Raw genomic sequence first — 18270 nt, forward strand, 5'->3', positions numbered from 1 at the left:
CACACACTCCTACACACACACACACACACATAAACGCACAAGGCATTTATGTTGTGAAACCTCTGACTATATGGATTTAGGGACTGAAGAGACAGTTATGTGTAAATTTTCCCAATTTCAAACCCTGAAATGTAAAATTCTAAGTTGAAATAAAATGCCTGATTACACCACATCCTTCAATTGACCAACTAACCAACCTGTTTCAGATGGTTATGCTTGGAAAACTTGCTTGTTGGAGATAGTGATAAAACTTTGGAGATTCCCTGCTTGTGACAACACTATTTACAAAAATAATAATACAAATATGCACTGCAAAATATATTCATCTTTAAGTTTTGCATTTTGCAGCCAGTCAGCGTTGACATGTTAAAGTTTTTGTTTTAAATTTTCTTCTTTCTTTTGGTGGTAACTCAAAACGCAAGAAAATAAATACTACATCTTATTCCTGTGTATGTTTCTTAAAAGTTGCCACATTTGAAAGGAGAGCACTTCTTTAAGGTTATTTTGAAGTAAAGTAACATATGAACTGCACCCATAAATAACTTGCCAAATCTTCTGTCCCAGCACAAAGCAAGCTTAGTCTATATTTCCATTGTTTGGAGCCTTATTTATTTATTTATTTATTTATTGGAACATTGAAGTTTAAACAAGCAACACGTATCTGTTAATGAACACTTTAATAATTGAACAAACAGAGACAGTGTGTGAGAGAACTAAACAGAGACGTACATAACAACTAATCACATACTCAACAATTCAGTGAGCTTGGCATGTATGGGCACCCAAACATGCCATTTGAGCAAATGTTCAGTGATTGTAATGGCAAGATTGAGGGCAAACCATTCCATTTTCTCAGTTTTCAAAATATTAGAGGTCGTCTCTGATAAATCTCTCTCTATGTGGACACGCCCTGCTTTGACCCACACGAATTGAGATGTAGTGCTGAACTTATACAAAACTATTTATCAGATCAGCGCTTGTAAGAAAAGTTGTAAAAGGCATAACAGAGTTGCAATGTTGTGATGAAGGCACAGTTTCAGAGTCCAATTTCATAGTGTCAAATTTATGTGTGATATATAGAAGACTTTTATGACAACTGAAGGAAACATATTTGTCTGATTGTGCTATATAATGGCACTAAAGCAAATCATATTGCCCCTTTAAGAGTAAATCATCAGGCTTTCTTCCCATATAAATGGAACATTGTTGCAATAAAGAAAAAAACAAACAAAGACAATGTCTTTACATGGAGTACAGAACATTTTTATATTTCGTATCCACAGTGTGTAATATGCTAGACGTCCAGTAGAAAGCGGTGCTTATACATTTTGGAGAGTGAACAACAGAAAGTAAAGGCAGAAAAAGAAGAGGAGAATAACCATTGGAGATAAAATGGCAAAGAGGGCAATTCAAAATCCTATTAGTTTTAAATCTGAGGAAAAGAGTACTGTTAAAGAAAAACTGATGAAAAAATGGCAAAATGGTAGGATGAAGAAAAAACATGAAGATGGTTTTATAAAGTTCAGAAGACAGTAGGAGAAAGAAGAAATGGAAGAAGAGATAGAAAGGAGGAAAGAGTGATAACAAGGTTGAGCTTTGGACATACAGGACTTAATTATACACTACTGGGAAATGTGATTACTGTGAAAATATGAAGCAATAGAACATGTTACATTAGAATGTCATAAATGTGAAAAAGAGAGAAGCTATATGAGGAGAGAGTTTGAATGTATTAAGGAAAAGGTTAATTTATTAGAAATTTTGAGGAAGAATTTCTAATAAATTAAGAATATATATACATATATACATATATGTATATATATACATATATACATATATATATATATATATATATATATATATATATATATATATATATATATATATATATATATATATATATATATATATATATATATATATATATATATATATATATATATATTTACATATATAAATATATATATATATATATATATATATATATATATATATGTGTGTGTGTGTGTGTGTGTGTGTGTGTGTGTGTGTGTGTGTGTGTGTGTGTGTGTGTGTGTGTGTGTGTGTGGATAGATAGATAGATAGATAGATAGATAGATAGATAGATAGATAGATAGATAGATAGATAGATAGATAGATAGATAGATAGATAGATAGATTTTTTATTTTATTTTTTTTATTGTAGAATTTATATAAATAAATAGGCAATCACGAACCACACTCCATACCAGTAAGTGGCGCCAACCACCAGTAAATCCAACAAGAAGAAGAAGAATGAGCATAAACTGTCCCAACGGGCTGACGCAGTTAGTATCTATGAACGCATCGCACTGTAAACTAATGGTTAACTGTTACGGACTTTGAATGCCGCTGTTTCTAATTGGACCACACCACCTGACAGAGTCTGTATTTTAAATGCCGAAAACAGGTCTCAAGAGAGGTATTCTGCACCGGTCTTCCTGCTCAGAGCGTTTTCTTATAGGAAATGACCCGACCTTAGTTAGCTTTCCCGATGAATTACAACTGAAAACAAACGGTTTTGTGTGAAGAAAATTAAGTATTTAAAGACATGGCGAGCGTTGCTGTAAATAAGTTTGTAGAGGTATGTAATTATCTCCAAGACCCCATCCATGTTGCCAGGTTTCAACATTTCTGCGGCGTTAAAGGGACATTTCCGGAGAAGCGGACCCAGTCGGACAGCGGGCAGCCGGACCCGGACCGTCCGGGACTCAGACAGAGGGTCCAGCGGAGCTCGGAGGAAGATGTGGGGAACGGGGATAACGTTTTGGCTCAGGTTAACGGGAAGGAGGAGGGGGACACGGCCAGGCCCGATGGTCTAACAGCGGCAGTGACTGCCAGAGCGAAGAAGCCCCTCCGGAGGAACTCCCTGACCGGGGATGTGGGTCAGGAGTTCCTGATCCACAACAAGTTCCTTTTCTACCTGTTCACCTTCGGAACAGAGCTCGGCAACGAGATGTTCTTCATCGTCTTCTTCCCCTTCCTCTTCTGGAACGTCGACGCGCTGGTCAGCAGGAGGCTCATCGTGGTCTGGGCCTGGAACCTGTTCGTGGGACAATCTACCAAGGACATGGTGCGCTGGTCCCGACCCGCCTCGCCTCCCGTGGTCAAAGTGGAGGTCTTCTACAACTCAGAGTACAGCATGCCATCCACGCACGCCATGACGGGGACAGCCATACCCTTCTGCCTTTTCATGTTGACCTATGGTCGGTGGGAGGTCAGTATGTCCATTTGTTTCAGAAGCAGGGTGAGGATATTATCAGAGGGAACTGAAGGTAGGAGATGCTTCAGGGAAAGGATGGTGTTTTATGACCTTCATGTCCAGATGAGAACAGCTCCAGTTTCACTGTAGACATGCCAGAAAAGCATCATGGAACCTGCAGACCCCCAAGGGCCACTAAATGGTTCACTGGCCTCTTGCTTTATTTATAGTGCTGAAGGTTTGTTTTTTTGTCTAAAGCCTTCAGCTGACTAATCAGATCAGGGATCAGTTCCTCTTTTATCACAGAAATATCCCCACTTATTAGGCTCTGACTTCTCAACTTTGCTTTTTCTTCGGTTTCTAGAGTTTTCACATTGGAATATAGTTTTTAGAATGCAATTTTTAGAATTGCTCGCAGTCAGAACGCAAAATTATTATCTACTGTTCACTATTAACATTTTTGTCACAAATAGAGATTTGACATTAGTTTGCCTGGAGATGTGGGTATTCAATTTTTCTGTTGATCAGTGACTGGTGGGGGAAAATACAGAAAAACATTTTATTGTATGAGATAAATGCTTCAAAACAATAAACCCCTCCTCCCCCATGTTTGATCTATAAGTGTGTCAACCAACATTGTGTACTTAGTTTAATGCATTTGACTTTCACTTTAGGTGAAATCAGACAAAAGCTATATATGCTTTTGTGTATAATTTCTTTCATAAAGGTTGCCATGTTCATTAATGCTGAAATGCTACAAACGGTCCTTGAAATATAATTTTATACATTTGTTGTCTTTTGCCATCATTTCTATATACCAGTTTATTTCTACTGATATTGGATGTTTTTCTAAGAATTAAGGAGATGTGTTTCAGAAGCAATCTCAAAAGGTATTAATATATATATTTATATGTATTTTCTACAGGATGCAGCATATTTGCTCTTCAGGCCGTCCCAGCAGGGTTATCTGATGAAAATTATTGGAAAGCAGCTAATCCCAGATTATCTTCTGTCTTCAGTCATAAAGAATATCAGTAGCTGTGGAGAAGAAGCTAAAGAAGAAAAATTGAAATCTATCTCATGCATATAAGAAGCAAATCTTGGCCTGTTGAGGCCGACCAACAGGTTGTTTGAGTCCTTGTTACTTAAACTCACTTCACTGTATTATAGCCAATGTGACTGGCAGGAAGAGAACATTTCCTGCAATTGAAAATCATGACCAGTTAATCCGGCTATGATTCTGTTGAAGTTTTCATGACAATTCAAACAATAGCAGTGCTCAAAAATAGAAACTGTTCTATTCAATAACTTTACACAACAAGTACTTGCCTGGGGTGTAAGGAGTTTAGGAAGGTTGCCATGTTCATTAATGCTACAAACGGTCCTTGAAATATAATTTAATACATTTGTTGTCTTTTGCCAACATTTCTATATACCAGTTTATTTCTATTGATATTGGATGTTTTTCTAAGAATTAAGGAGATGTGTTTCAGAAGCAATCTCAAAAGGTTTTTTAGTGTATTAAAATATAAATATGCATATTCTTCAGGATGCAGCATATTTGCTCTTCAGGCTGTCCCAGCAGGGTTATCTGATGAAAATTATCGGAAAGCAGTGCTCAAAAATAGAAACTGTTTTATTCAATAACTTTACACAACAAGTACTTGCCTGGGGTATAAGGAGTTTATAAAGTGGATGGACAAGAGTAAATTTTTGCATATTAGTAATAAATGAGAGAACGGTTTTATCTGTGTAGATATGCTTCTTAGAAACAGACTGTCCAGAACTTGTGACACACCTCTTTATTAAAGCTTATGTAAATGTTTAAGCTTGTGCTATATAGCCTGTCATTTGGTGGGTATATTTTCCAATATGAAAACTATTTGAGAACCGTCTCAAAACATGTGCTTTGCCATTTTCCCTTTGCGGTTTCTTGCTAAATTATTTGCGGATATGCACAATTGTGCTGATAAAACCTCCTGACAAGTGTAAAGATCACCCACCCAGGAGACAGGCGAAGGGAGAAGCTGTTGGAGTTCAGTGGGAAGAGACATAAAAGGAAAGTTTGCGGCAAAGAGAGGCAAACACACTGGAAAGTTGTGCTGTTTTTTTGGGTGTAGACACAGAACACATGCCGGGAGACAAAACACCAGGTCATCAGTTAGGAAGGAAAAGTTCAGGGCCTGACATCAACGTTTTATGGTTGAGGAATCTGTCGACGGGCTTTGAACTGACCAGACGCAGCTGACCTGCTTGAACTTTCTCTGCTTTAAGTATCTGATGTGGACATGACAAACGAGCAAAGGAGCCAGAAAAAAAAAAAGATGGTGAATTTTAAAGCTGTAAAGAAAAACAAACGCAGATCACCGGCACTTAATTCATGAAGCAAGTAAAATATTCCACTGAAAGCGGGATAGATTTTTAAGAACCAAGATCAGTACTCACTAATGTCCATTACATGAAGTGAATTTATAGGCAAAATGATTCAGATCTTTTATTGAAGAGCTGTTATAAGTTGTTGTTTTTTTCATTATTTTTGCTAAGACAAAGGCTCAAATCTGTCATATCACAGAGCTGAGAAAATAACTAGAAACTTCTGATCTCATCATTATTATTTATCTGTTGCGATTTAAAATGTTTATTTTTCTTTTTTCTATAGAAATGTATCTCCAACTCTGAATTAGCTTGAAAAACACATAACATTTTTATTTATTTTTTTTTGCAACTGGTATTTCCTGCATAGTTATAACAATAATACATTTTATATGTCAAATTGACATGGTCTGCACCATCAGCAGGTACGGCAGGTGATGTGTCTTGCCCAACAACACAAATCACTAGGTTGGCAGTGCGGGAATCGAACCGGCGAGCCACCGATTGTAGGGTGAACTCCTAGAGCTTTGTAACAAATCTTCAATATAAATTTCAAATCATGATGTAAATCTGAATCGCAACCTGTCAGCAGTGTTTCTCACCTCTTACCGCGATAAAGAGACATTGCAAACCTGTATACCAACACGAATGTATAAATCTCTGCATCAAACACACACACACAGCCACCTTGTAATCCACCCTAGTGCTGCCTAATTGACACTTTTCTAAAGTTATTCTCTGACATTTAAGTTACATTTGATCTTAATGACTCAAACACCATCTATGCCTCAAGAATTGAGCAGTGCGTCTCTCTGAACTTTATCTCAAAACGCTGTCAGACTGTTGCTAAATGCCATAACCTTTATCTTTATGCAGATCTTAAACAAGTGACTAGGTGTCACTGTTAGAATGCTGATGTCGCAACATCCCTCCTCACACAGTGACCTCTGCTTAGTTTCTTATCTTGACAGAAATGAGCCAAATATTCAGAGTTTTTAGAAGATGCCAAGGACGGCAAGTTGACCATATGGCAATGCATAAAAATGTCCATTCTGCTATCCGTGTCCTGTTATCATTGCTCCTGTCCTTCAGCGCCTTGCTGTGACTCATCAGGAGAAACCCTGATAGCAAAAACCACAGCCACAATACTTGCGTTTCTCTGGGATTACCTGTTTGAAAACCTGCTGTTTTGACCTCTGTGTGCTCTCCTCTGCAGTACACCTTCCTGTTTGGATTCTCTGTGGCTCTCAGCTGGAGCCTCCTAGTCTGCGTTAGCCGAGTCTACATGGGCATGCACTCTGTTCTGGTAAGATGATTAAATAATTAAATCCAAATAAAACTGATTCCTGACATGCCTGGAGACGTTAAATTGATTTCAGCTCTCATGAATGACCCAGTTGAGATCTTTGCTTTTATTTTAAATATATCACATCCTTGGGAAAATTGCTCAAATATGAAATCAGGGTTAAATTGAAAAGGTTTTGCCTTGACTTAGGCTTTGTTTGTGGAAGCAGGATAAATGGCAAACCAGGAATGGCAAACATTCTTGCAAAAAAAAAACTTTGCTGTGGTGCCTCTTCAGTTTGTTACAACTCCTTGTTATCTTTTTGCTTTGCACAAGCTACAAGGAATCCTCACACAGACTTCCAGTTTATCTCTTTAGTTTGGGTTTAAGTTAGAGCTTAAACCCAAACTAAATCAGCAGTGATCATTGCTATATTAATATGTGCTGTACACAATCACAAAGGACTGCTTGGATGCAGTATTTGGTAAGTTATGATATATCAAGTGTCATGCATTCCCACTTTGCCTAACAGTAGCTGGTTTATCCAGTTTTATGGACTTTACTCCCTTTAATACCCTAGCCTGATATGGATTTTAGACACTGAAATAGTTACGCTAGTAGCATAGCAAATCACACCTACTATGTAATTGTAATATTCAACAAAAACTATCTCTATTGCATCTCTAACATTAACTGAAGCACATCATACTGGTGTGATTAAAAAAAAGCAAACTAAATCATCAGTGGTTTCTAAATTTATAATCAACAAAAAATGGGATGCAAATTATTTTCCTTTTTTTAAAAGTGTAATGATCTGCTGACAAACTGCAGCGTTATTAGTCTTAAATATGTTTGAACTTTATCAGTGTTTAGTGCTTGATAACACTGTATTGCACCTAGAACGTGATTATAAACATATTAAAGCCGGTAGATAATGTTGGATCCAGTGGTGTGATCTCCCAACCTGGCAGCTGATTTGTAGATATATTGGTTATCTTCTGCATTGTCCAATCGTAAAACAGGTTAAGCCACCAGCACTTCACCTGATAATTTCTTTCTAGAACTTTTTACTACCAATGCTGAAATAACAAGGGAACATAGCGCCTCCTTGAGGGCGGAAAGCATCATTGTTTCTTTTATGATTTTTCAGGATGCTGAGCTAAAGCTTGCAGTTTTGAACTGGCTTGTTCTTTTTGTTTTTGTCTGTTTTGCAGGAAGTGATCACTGGCTTCCTGTATAGCCTTCTGGTTCTCGCTTTCTTCCATCTGACCTTGGAGAGGATCGACAACTACTACATGACGGACCACTATGCTCCTCTCGTCATCATCTTGTCACACGTGAGCCTGGGACTCGTAGCTTTCTTGTTGGATTCGTGGAGCACCTCTCGCGGCGACACCGCTCAGGCTCTCGGCACCGGGGCCGGCGCCGCCCTGGCTTCACATGTGAACTACCAGCTGGGTCTGATGCAGGATCCTCCGCTGTCCTCACTGCCACTAATTATGCCACCGATCACCACGGGTCTGATGTTGCGCTCCGTGCTGCGCTTCGTCATCGGCGTCGCCGTCCTCCTCGCCACCAGAATGGCCATGAAAGCAGTGACTATCCCGTTCTTGTGCCATCTTTTCAGGCTGCCGTCGGGCGACGTGAGGCAGGCGAGGCAGCAGATGAAAGTAGAGCTGCCGTACCGATACATCGTCTACAGTGTTGTAGGTTTTGTTAGCGTCTGCTTTGTGCCTGCCCTCTTCTGGATCTTTAACCTTGCCTAAGTTTTTTGTGCAAACTGTTTGGAAACACGCTGCTCATTCAGGCAGAACACAAGTTGTTTTCGGAGCGACCGAAGCATAGTTACAGGATGAAGCTGATATTTGGGTAAATAAATCCAACCAGAAACCACAAAAGGATGTAATTGTATTAAGTGTTGTCTCAGCCAAAGAAAATCTAAAAAAATAAAAAAACACAGTAAACCGCAACAATTAAAAATGAATCTTCCTTTTGTCTTAAGAATCTATATTTAAATACATGTGACCCACTGAAGCACTAGTTTATTTTTTTTAAAGATGGACAGTCTCTTTTTAAATTTTTTAGTTAGTGATGCATTTCTAATTAAAAGGAGACATCTAATTTACCTTCATCTATGGCATTGACCTACAGAAACTGGCAAATCACAATTCTGTTTTATTTTTTAAATAATAATTTAAAAATACAGAAGAAATGTGCTTCAAGATATGTTTTTTTCATTCAACAAAAAATAAAAGAACCATTTCCTTCCTTTTCTGTTAAATCATTCTGTTGTTATTCTATTCAGACTGAAAATGGTGAGCTGCTTGTTCTGATGCAGTTAATGAAGGGAAAATATGTTTTTGGGGGGTTTTTGTGTCTTACTTGCTGATTTCTCATCAGAAACTATCAAAAGAAAATTGAACAATTCTGATCTCTGGCCGACAGATTGGCGCATTTTTACTCATATTGTTTCTTTTTTCTTTTTTTTTTAAATTCACATCTTTCGCCACAATTATTGACAAACATCTGCCTTTCGTTTTTTCCATTCTGCTGGACAACTAACTGTCTCATGCCAGTAAATGCAGAGTATGCTGTACGTGAAAAAAAGTGCAGTATTTACTAACTTTTAAATATCTGAGCAAAGAAAACATTCAGTTTAAGACAATAGTAAAAACAACTATTGTTATTTATTGACTTGCTTAGCGTATGTCCTTGTATGTAATGATTATTATATCAAAAACAATATCCAGGTCTTTTAAAGATTTCCATATTGTCAAGGGGTTTAGATTTCAAACGGGCCTATACAAATACATGTTTCAAATGTATTTTAATGGTTTTGAGTTCACTGTTGAAGACCCTATTTCACATTTCCAAAGGTTGTTAAAATATAGAGCCGTATTCTTTTAGAGATTCATATTTTCAAAATAATTCAAGCCACAGGAGAGATTGTGGCAGATCTCATTTACTGCAGTATTTTAAGTGAATTTTAATGAATCAGGGTTTTTGACTTCAAAGTTTTTGTGTTGTTACTTCTATTTTCTTGTAGCGACTTTTTTCAGTATTTCTACTGATTATTTAGCCCAAGTATAAGTACACTGATCAATAATCATTTGAAGAAATAAACATATTTTTGATAAATTACCTGAATTTTTGCTTTCAAAACAAGTAGTGTGTAAAATTGTCTTTATTTATTGTTTTGGTTTTCAGAGGCATCTCATTTGACATTTGTAAACTGCATGTCTGACAACTTTGACTCTACTTTTGCCGTTGATATAGCTGTTTGTATTTTGTTGTAGAATAGATTTATTCTGGTATTAAAACCAATATATTCCTTTCCCCATATAGATGTTTTTCCATCATCGGCTCTTTCTGTTCATACCAGGACAATGCACATTAACTCAGAAACAATGAAAAAAACAAATTTTTTTTGTTTGTTTGTTTTTCTGTCAAGGATGTTCATATGTGCTCTTATTTGGGGCTAAATTACTATCTATTAAGACATCATTCTTCTTGCTTTCAGTAAAAAGTTCAAGTGGTGATAAAGGAAAGATCCAAAGCACCAAGAAATACTCAACCATCATTATGAGCTCTCAGTACTTTTTGGTAGTCCCGGTTGAAATGTGGAAAGAGTTATAAAATTAAATCATGTTTATTGCAATGGAATTGAACGTTTTGGGAAAAAAATGGTTTCCAATTTGATCATTTGTTCAGTGGGGAAAATAATCCTACATAAAGAAATACGTATATTTCTTTATGTAGTATAAATTTTACGTTGCACTGTGTGTGTAGGAGCTTCTATTTGGCTTCTAATAATGGAAAAGATGAGAGACCATCTCTTTAAGGCAAGGTGAATATCTGATTTAATATGTAAAAATGTATCATCAGCCAGAAATGTAGCTGTTTAAATTCTATAATTTTAAAGAAAGATTTAAAAATATATAAGTATACAAAAATATTATTTATTAACAAATCTAGACAGAGAAATACTTTTCCAAGTCTGCTTTTTTAAACTAACAAACACCACAATACATATTACAGAACATCGTAAAGGACTTGTCGATGTGTAAGCTGGAGGTATGTTTTATATTTTTTGTTTTTTGTTCATTCAGCAGTCACTCACAGTTGGCAGAGCATCCAGATTCGTTACTCAAGTAAGACTTAATACTTACCTAAGTTAAGGTATAAAGTACAGTTTAGTAAAATTACTCTTGAAAAGTTTTACATTTGTCTATATCTTGGGAAATCTTGTTAAATAATTAATTAGCAATAATTTAAGTTACTATATGAAAAAGATTATATTCAATAGGCACAAGTTAAGCATGAGAATCTTCATGAGTATACATTCTTCTAAAATTCCACAGGTGGATATATATATATATATATATATATATATATATATATATATATATATATATATATATATATATATATATATATATATATATATATACACACACACACACAATATTTTGCATTACTATTTTTAAAAAATATCATGCTAAACTTTTATTTCGAAAAACCGAAGAGGAACTCGGGAACCCGGAAGTATGACAGTTGTTGACCAAATCATTTTATTTCAGCAGAAGCAGAGGTTGACAGTGAAGCAGCAACGCAGACTTAACCGAGATAAGTTACACTTTTTAAAAACTAACTACATAATCTTGAAACAATAATAAGGGACACGAATTAACATTCATTTCTAGTTGTAGCTGCACTTGCTAGTGGCTGTCAGTTCATTCGGATGTTGCAAATCTGTTGGTTTTCAGATTGTCTGGAGCCCGAGGTGCTTTCAATAGGCACAAGTTGCTTTCAGGTTTGCCTGAACATTTAAGGAATATTAATTGACCTATAAATAACCTATGTGAGCTGTGATATTGAAGGGAATTCTTTCACAGCTGCTGGTTCAGATGCCTTGCCCGGAAAAGTCAAAAGAAAGAAAGACAAATAGGTAAAAAATAAATAAAAAATTTAAAAAAAAATTATTTACATAGATAATACTGAGTCTTTTTTTCAAATAAAGTTTGCTTTTTCTCTCTGCTTAGACCGAGCAACATCTCAGTGTTTTAGCTTTTGTAGGAAATAATCCAGAAAATCAAATTAATATAATGTTTTAAATATAATTTTCTTCTCAATCATTCAGGCCAAAACTAGACTGGACGTTTATCCAGAGGTTCTGCAGCATCCAGAGGGTTCTGTTCCCATCATGGTCCAGTCAGAGTGTGCTAATGTTCGGGACGTTGCTGAGTGTCACTCTGACAGGTAGCTATGAACCCATTTGAGCAACCACAGACAGAAAGAGGAAATGAATTGCTGAAATCACACTGGCCATCAAATTGGAGAAACTTCTTGTTAAAGAACACGTGTTCCTTCTGCGTCTGATTGCAAAATATGCATCCTGCTAAACCTCTAGCTTGGGTTTAGCTGCTTTACGACTCCCTATCTGAATCATCTTTCAGCACTGCAATGTGCTAACACATCCTTTTTCTACCACCAGAGCAGCTGATCATTTACCAGGTGGGCATCCTCCCTAGTCACTTCTACAATGTGCTGGCAGACAAAGATTATTCAGGCTTCAGGAGTCTGATGGGAACAGCTGTGGTGCTCATTTTGCTCAACTCCACGGTAAATTGATGTAGTAGTGATTGCTGGTATTGTCTCCTTATCTGTCATTCCTGTGGTCACATGAGAATAAAGTCACACTGATTGAATTTGGCCCCTGACCAAAGTCACCTGATCCCCTACCTTTTAAACTGTCAGTGGTTTGATCATTGTCTCACAGCAGATGTTTGGAGAATCTTTTATGTAAATTATGTTATTGATATAAATTAAAATAATCAGTTATATCTATTTGTTTAAATCTTGACATATAATTCCACTTCTCTTACTGAAACAAATAATTTTGTCTTGCTTTCACATTATACATATTTAATTTGCTATTTTGTAAATTTATTTCTGCCTTTTGTCATACAGTCATCTAGCTGTCCGCCTGAGACACCATATTACTTTATGGTTCAGAAGTTTGCTATAAAATTGTGTGATTGTTTCATCTTTGCGAGGTCACCCTGACATGTATTTTTTTATATATGCTTTAACACTTTTATTTGATTCCCTGCCTAACCGAAATGTAGTGTCACAATACTTTCATGGATTTAAACTTGTGATTTATTTTTATTTTTATATTTTTTGCTTTTCAGCTGAAAAGTCTTGACCAGTACATTTCCAATCAAATGTATGTCAGCTGGAGGACGACCCTAACTGAGAGCCTTCATTCGTCCTACTTCCAGGGCAGATGTTATTACATACTGAATGTGCTCCAAGAGGACATCGATAACCCGTAAGCATAAGGGTTTTACCTCTCTTACATTTCCACTACCTAAATAATTGAAATATGCATGCACAGATAAAATGTTCAGTTTTATTGTACACAACAGTCTGGAACAGTAAATCTCAGTTTTGAAATCTTTTGGCTATTAAAACAGAGTTAATTTACCTGTTTTTCTTTTGCATCTATGTAACTCGCAGAGACCAGCGGATCAGTCAGGATGTGGAGAGGTTTTGTAAGCAGATGAGCACCATGGCCAGTCGCTTGATTGTCTCACCGTTCACAATTTCTTACTATACCTACCAATGCTTTTGCAGGTCAGTGTGGAGGAAGCTGCGACAGTGTACATGTTAGACCAATTATGAAGCTAAGATGTTGTAAACTAACATGATAGGTACAGTTGCACTGGTTTTAACTGTATGAAAAAAAAAATGGAAGAGAGCTGCAGAACGATGTTTAGTAGCTGAAATAAACGGCAAACTTTAAGATGTGGCTTTTGCCCTGGGAGAAATTTTCGAAATTTTTTTTTTCAAAGCAGATTGTCAAATGTTGCCTGATATTTTATTTTCTTCATAAAATAAAATATCAATTTGCTTTCAATAAAGCTACTGAAAACAAAACTTTACACACTTTACATTAAATGTATTAATTGTCTGACTTCCATTGGTTGTTCTTTATGTTTAGAAATTAATTGGTAGTTTTATCTTCATGACAGGCAGGAAAGCAGGCAAATGATGCAGTTTTCACATCATCTCCAACTCTAAGAATATGTCTGAACTCTTTTGGTCTTGATAAACAATGTAACAGATTCTTAATTACATATATGTTTCACAAAAAGCCTAAAAATAAATTCCCTTTGTTTTTCAGCACCGGATGGATTGGTCCTGTGAGTATCTTTGGATATTTTGTTGTTGGAACTATTGCCAATAAAATCCTCATGGGGCCCATTGTGTCCACTCTGTTTGAGCAAGAGAAGCTGGAGGGAGACTTCAGGTAACTTTTCCACAAAGTGCTTTGCACACACTGGTTCGTGCATATAAAGCTTTCCCCAGGGTTTGTTGTAAAGGAAGTTTCTGTGGACTTTGGTGTGGTGCCTTTTCCTTTCTAACTAACGCAAGATATGTGTCAGCTTGCAGTTTATATTTGACCTTTTTTTAATCTCGTTAAAACCATCAAAAATCTGTGCTGTAAATGCCTCCTTAATGCTTAAAATTGATTGGATGTTGTACTAAAATAAATACGCTAATTTATTTTTCAGATTTAAACACATGCAAATTCGTGTCAATGCAGAGTCCGCCGCTTTTTACAGGTGAGTCCAAACAAATAATAATTTGTATCATATACACACACAAAGCAATCAAACTCTCTATTCATTCACAGTATCTTCCCATACTGTCAATGTCTTAGATGTTGATTCTTTTTATTTAGTCAGATTTGATTTCCCATCTTCAAGATTACGTCGGCCTTTTACGTAGTCAAATAAAAACAGAACGTTTGGGAACTAAAAACTAGAGTTTCATCTAAATAAAGTCTTCAATAAACAGTTTTAGACATTCAAATCTGTGTTTCTGTGCTAAAAAGACGAACAGGTATGGAACTGCATGAAAAGATGTGTCTGTGTTTCATTTTTAGAGCTGGTAAAGTGGAGCACATGAGAACTGACCGAAGGCTGCAGGTCCTGCTGGAGACCCAGAAGAGCCTCATCAACAAGGAGCTCTGGCTTTATAGTAAGAACATCAACTATTAACACATTTCACCTCTGATGTATTTCAAACTTCTTCGCTTCAACTGCAACTCTTCTTGCCACAGTTGGAGTGAACACCTTTGATTACCTTGGAGGGTTCCTCAGCTACATTATAATCGCCATTCCCATCTTCACGGGTGTTTATGATGGTCTCACTCCAGGTGAACTCAGCGCACTCATCAGTAAGGTAGGCCTGTTGTTTTAAATGCTCCTTCCTGAGAAGCAGCTGCAGAAATCAAATCTTTTGTTCCTAGTTTGTCCACTAGATGGCAGAAAAACTCTTTTCTTTCAGTTTAAGAGCTAACCGTATATTTTGTTGCAACACATCTATTTGTCTCAGGTTTTGACTTTTGCTGCCTTGTTTTATCTTCCATTTAGTCAATAAAGTTGTGATTTTCATTCCCTGCCTCTCCTCTTTCTCTTTCCCCTATTTTATACGCAGAATGCCTTTGTATGCATCTACTTGATAAACGGCTTCACGCAGCTAATCGACCTGTCTACTACTCTGTCAGATGTGGCGGGATACACCCACAGGTATCACACTGCATGTCTAACGACAACAGGTTTTTGTTGGTGGGATCTGGCCTCCTGTCTCTGAAGCTCTGCGTTGTTGTGGTTAGGATTGGGGAGCTGAGGGAGGCGATGGATGACATCCTTCACAAGCAGTGTGATTATGACCCTGCGTCCGGGGAAAGCTACGACTTTGACAGGTTAAGGAGCGCTTTCACACAAACACAATGAAAGTGGGGAGCAAATTGGAAGTGTAGAAAAGACAATCTGCATTTAATTTTAATATAATCTCTCCAATCCAGTGACTTTAATGTCCATGCGGGCCCTGTGGATACGGCCTTCATCCTGGACCACCTTTCGTACAAATCTCCATACTCGGACCAGCTCCTGGTGGAGGATCTGAGTCTAAAAATCAGCCAGGGGACTCACCTGCTGGTGGTGGGGAACACAGGCACAGGGAAGACGTCCCTGCTGAGGGTCCTCAACCGTCTCTGGGAGGCACACAGCGGTGAGTCGGCAGGAAGACCCCAACTCTTGTTGAACCATTAGGGTATCACAAATAACTCCAGAAACAAGTGCTTGTTTTACCTGTTCCACATAAATGTGATGACACATCACTTACAGTTGAATCAATTACCAGCAGAAGAACACAGATGGATGTTTAAATAGTAACCTATGAAAATGCGTCAGCATGTGTATTCATGCATGTATTTTGTTGTTAACTACATTAACACAAACATAAATGGACTGACAGCTCAATGTGACACTTAAAACGACGTTACAGGTTGCTGATGCAATAATTTCTTCTGTTTTTTTTTTCTTTTTTGTGCCTTTAGGTTTTGTCCAAATGACCACATGTTTTGGTCCCAGAGGAACCCTCTTCCTACCTCAGAAACCCTACATGACCGACGGCACGCTGCGTGAACAGGTGACACTTCATTTATGAATTCAAATAACAAATATACTGTATGTGTGTGTTGGTGTGACTTCCCATTTATTGGAGCTTTGTTCTCAAACAGGTGATTTACCCACTGAAGGATATTTACCCTGCATCAGGTATCACATATTATAATCAAACAGTTAACTGTACGACAATACAAAAACTGGCGAAAAAAAATGCTGTGGTCAAAGATAAATAAAATTATCTTTATTTATAATCCACCATCTCATAATATACCATCTCAAGGCACTTTACAAAAGAATAGGGAAAAATAATTAGAACAAAGGATTAAGAGTTTATTATAAAGCACATTTCTAGGATTGTTTCCATTTCAAATGCTTTCTGTCTTAGTGCTACTTCATGGCTTCTTTATTATTGTGACTAACGTGAGACGATAATATTTATTAAGCCTCATTTTCAGGGTCAGTAGATGATGATAGAATTGTACAATTCCTGGAACTAGCAGGAGTGGTGAGTAAAAGTGAAATAACAATATGTTTCTGAGATCTTGGGGACTTTGTTTATAAACTGGTAATAAACCCCCTTTGCTATGCGTTCTACAGTCAAGCCTCTTGAAACGAGCTGGTGGTCTGGATGTGAAGGTGGACTGGAACTGGTATTAACAGCAAGATAAAGTAGAAGATATGAATATAAAAAATAAAAATAATCCTTTCTAATATGTTTTTTTTCTATATTCCTGCAGGTATGATGTTCTGTCTCCAGGTGAAATGCAACGCCTCTCCTTTGCACGACTCTTCTATCTGCAGCCAAAATATGCAGGTGAGTTCCTCTGGTGCTCTGCAGCTCAGGTGTGACCAGCGACTTTTGTCTAAACCCTTTATTCTGAAAATTACATACAGCGCCATTTAGAGGTAAGGAAACATTTTTTCTTCTTAATCCACTAGTTTTAGACGAAGCCACCAGTGCTTTGACAGAGGAAGCTGAGGCTCAACTGTACCGGACCTGTAAACAGTTGGGCATGACTTTGATAAGCCTGGGACACCGTAGCAGTCTTGAAAAGGTAAGCTGAATAATCATCAGGTGTACTGAAAACCTATCATTTTTTTATACTTTGCATCAAAACAGCCACATCGTCTAATAATCTTTTGAAGTGGCATAGGCAATTGTTGTTTTGGTTTCATAAAGTCTTTCAGAGTTTTCCTTTGGTCCGTCACTGCTTTTTCATTTACTTTTATCCAGCTCATTTGTCTGTACAAAACAAAATGTTAGGGAATATTGCTTCATTGGAGTCAAAGTCCAAACTTTAAACAGCCTCAAGAAAGCAAGGAAGCAGAACCAAGACTTCTCTGAGGGCAGCTAGGACTATATGACCTAGCTGCCCTAAAGAGGTCATATTGGGTTAATTTTTAACACAATTAAATCAGCAGCTTAACAGGATATGGTGGTGAAAATAATGATTGTTTCACCAATCTTCCAGTATCACGACATGCAACTGAAGCTATGTGGAGAAGGCCGGTGGGAGTTAACCAAGTTAAAAGGAACCAGTGGGACCCTCAGCCTCAGACAAGAAGCCACGTGAACCCACTGACATGCAGGAAACCTTGAGATTTCTTAATAATTTATCATTCAAATCCTCTTAATTATGCTACAATCAATCCATGAGAGCAGTCTTGAATAACACTTTGATTATTTTTTTTATCTAAAACAATAAAGAAATGCAGTATTTTGCTAAACAAAAAAAAGATTCAGAAACTGAACCCAAAAAACTTTTGATAGTGTCATAAATCACATAGAAAAACACTTCTTAAGTGCTTTAAAGTTACTTTTGCAACAATGTTAATCATAGCCACATCTGAAAGTTTCACAGTCTTAAAATAAAGATGCATGGATTGTTAAAAGAAAAAAATTATTTGTT

The 18270-nt window shown here is 36.9% G+C and overlaps 2 protein-coding genes across 6 annotated transcripts; both read left to right on the forward strand.

Moving 5' to 3' along the window:
• Positions 1 to 2255: 2255 nt before the first annotated feature.
• LOC129351222 (sphingosine-1-phosphate phosphatase 1-like) lies at positions 2256 to 10222 on the forward strand. Its single transcript, XM_055020106.1, has 3 exons — positions 2256 to 3235; positions 6810 to 6899; positions 8093 to 10222. Exons 1-3 carry the CDS (start codon positions 2570 to 2572, stop codon positions 8642 to 8644), a joined length of 1308 nt encoding a protein of 435 aa, XP_054876081.1. The 5' UTR covers positions 2256 to 2569; the 3' UTR covers positions 8645 to 10222.
• A 1201-nt stretch (positions 10223 to 11423) lies between these two features.
• Positions 11424 to 17949, forward strand: abcd4 (ATP-binding cassette, sub-family D (ALD), member 4). 5 transcript variants are annotated; one of them, XM_055020111.1, is made up of 20 exons: positions 11424 to 11691; positions 11774 to 11826; positions 12019 to 12137; positions 12373 to 12500; positions 13073 to 13212; positions 13401 to 13517; positions 14068 to 14193; positions 14459 to 14509; positions 14833 to 14927; positions 15010 to 15131; positions 15387 to 15478; positions 15565 to 15654; positions 15757 to 15962; positions 16291 to 16382; positions 16474 to 16510; positions 16804 to 16865; positions 16958 to 17010; positions 17098 to 17174; positions 17300 to 17415; positions 17833 to 17947. In XM_055020111.1, exons 1-20 carry the CDS (start codon positions 11620 to 11622, stop codon positions 17932 to 17934), a joined length of 1950 nt encoding a protein of 649 aa, XP_054876086.1. In that variant the 5' UTR covers positions 11424 to 11619; the 3' UTR covers positions 17935 to 17947. The 5 variants fall into 5 exon arrangements, with proteins under 5 accessions (XP_054876086.1, XP_054876087.1, XP_054876089.1 ...); XM_055020112.1 differs by having other exon boundaries at positions 16816 to 16865; XM_055020114.1 differs by having other exon boundaries at positions 12373 to 12392; positions 13163 to 13212.
• Positions 17950 to 18270: the final 321 nt, after the last annotated feature.

Source organism: Poeciliopsis prolifica, unplaced genomic scaffold (assembly GCF_027474105.1).
Source record: "Poeciliopsis prolifica strain line A6 unplaced genomic scaffold, Auburn_PproV2 SCAFFOLD065, whole genome shotgun sequence".
NCBI classification, from domain to species: domain Eukaryota; kingdom Metazoa; phylum Chordata; class Actinopteri; order Cyprinodontiformes; family Poeciliidae; genus Poeciliopsis; species Poeciliopsis prolifica.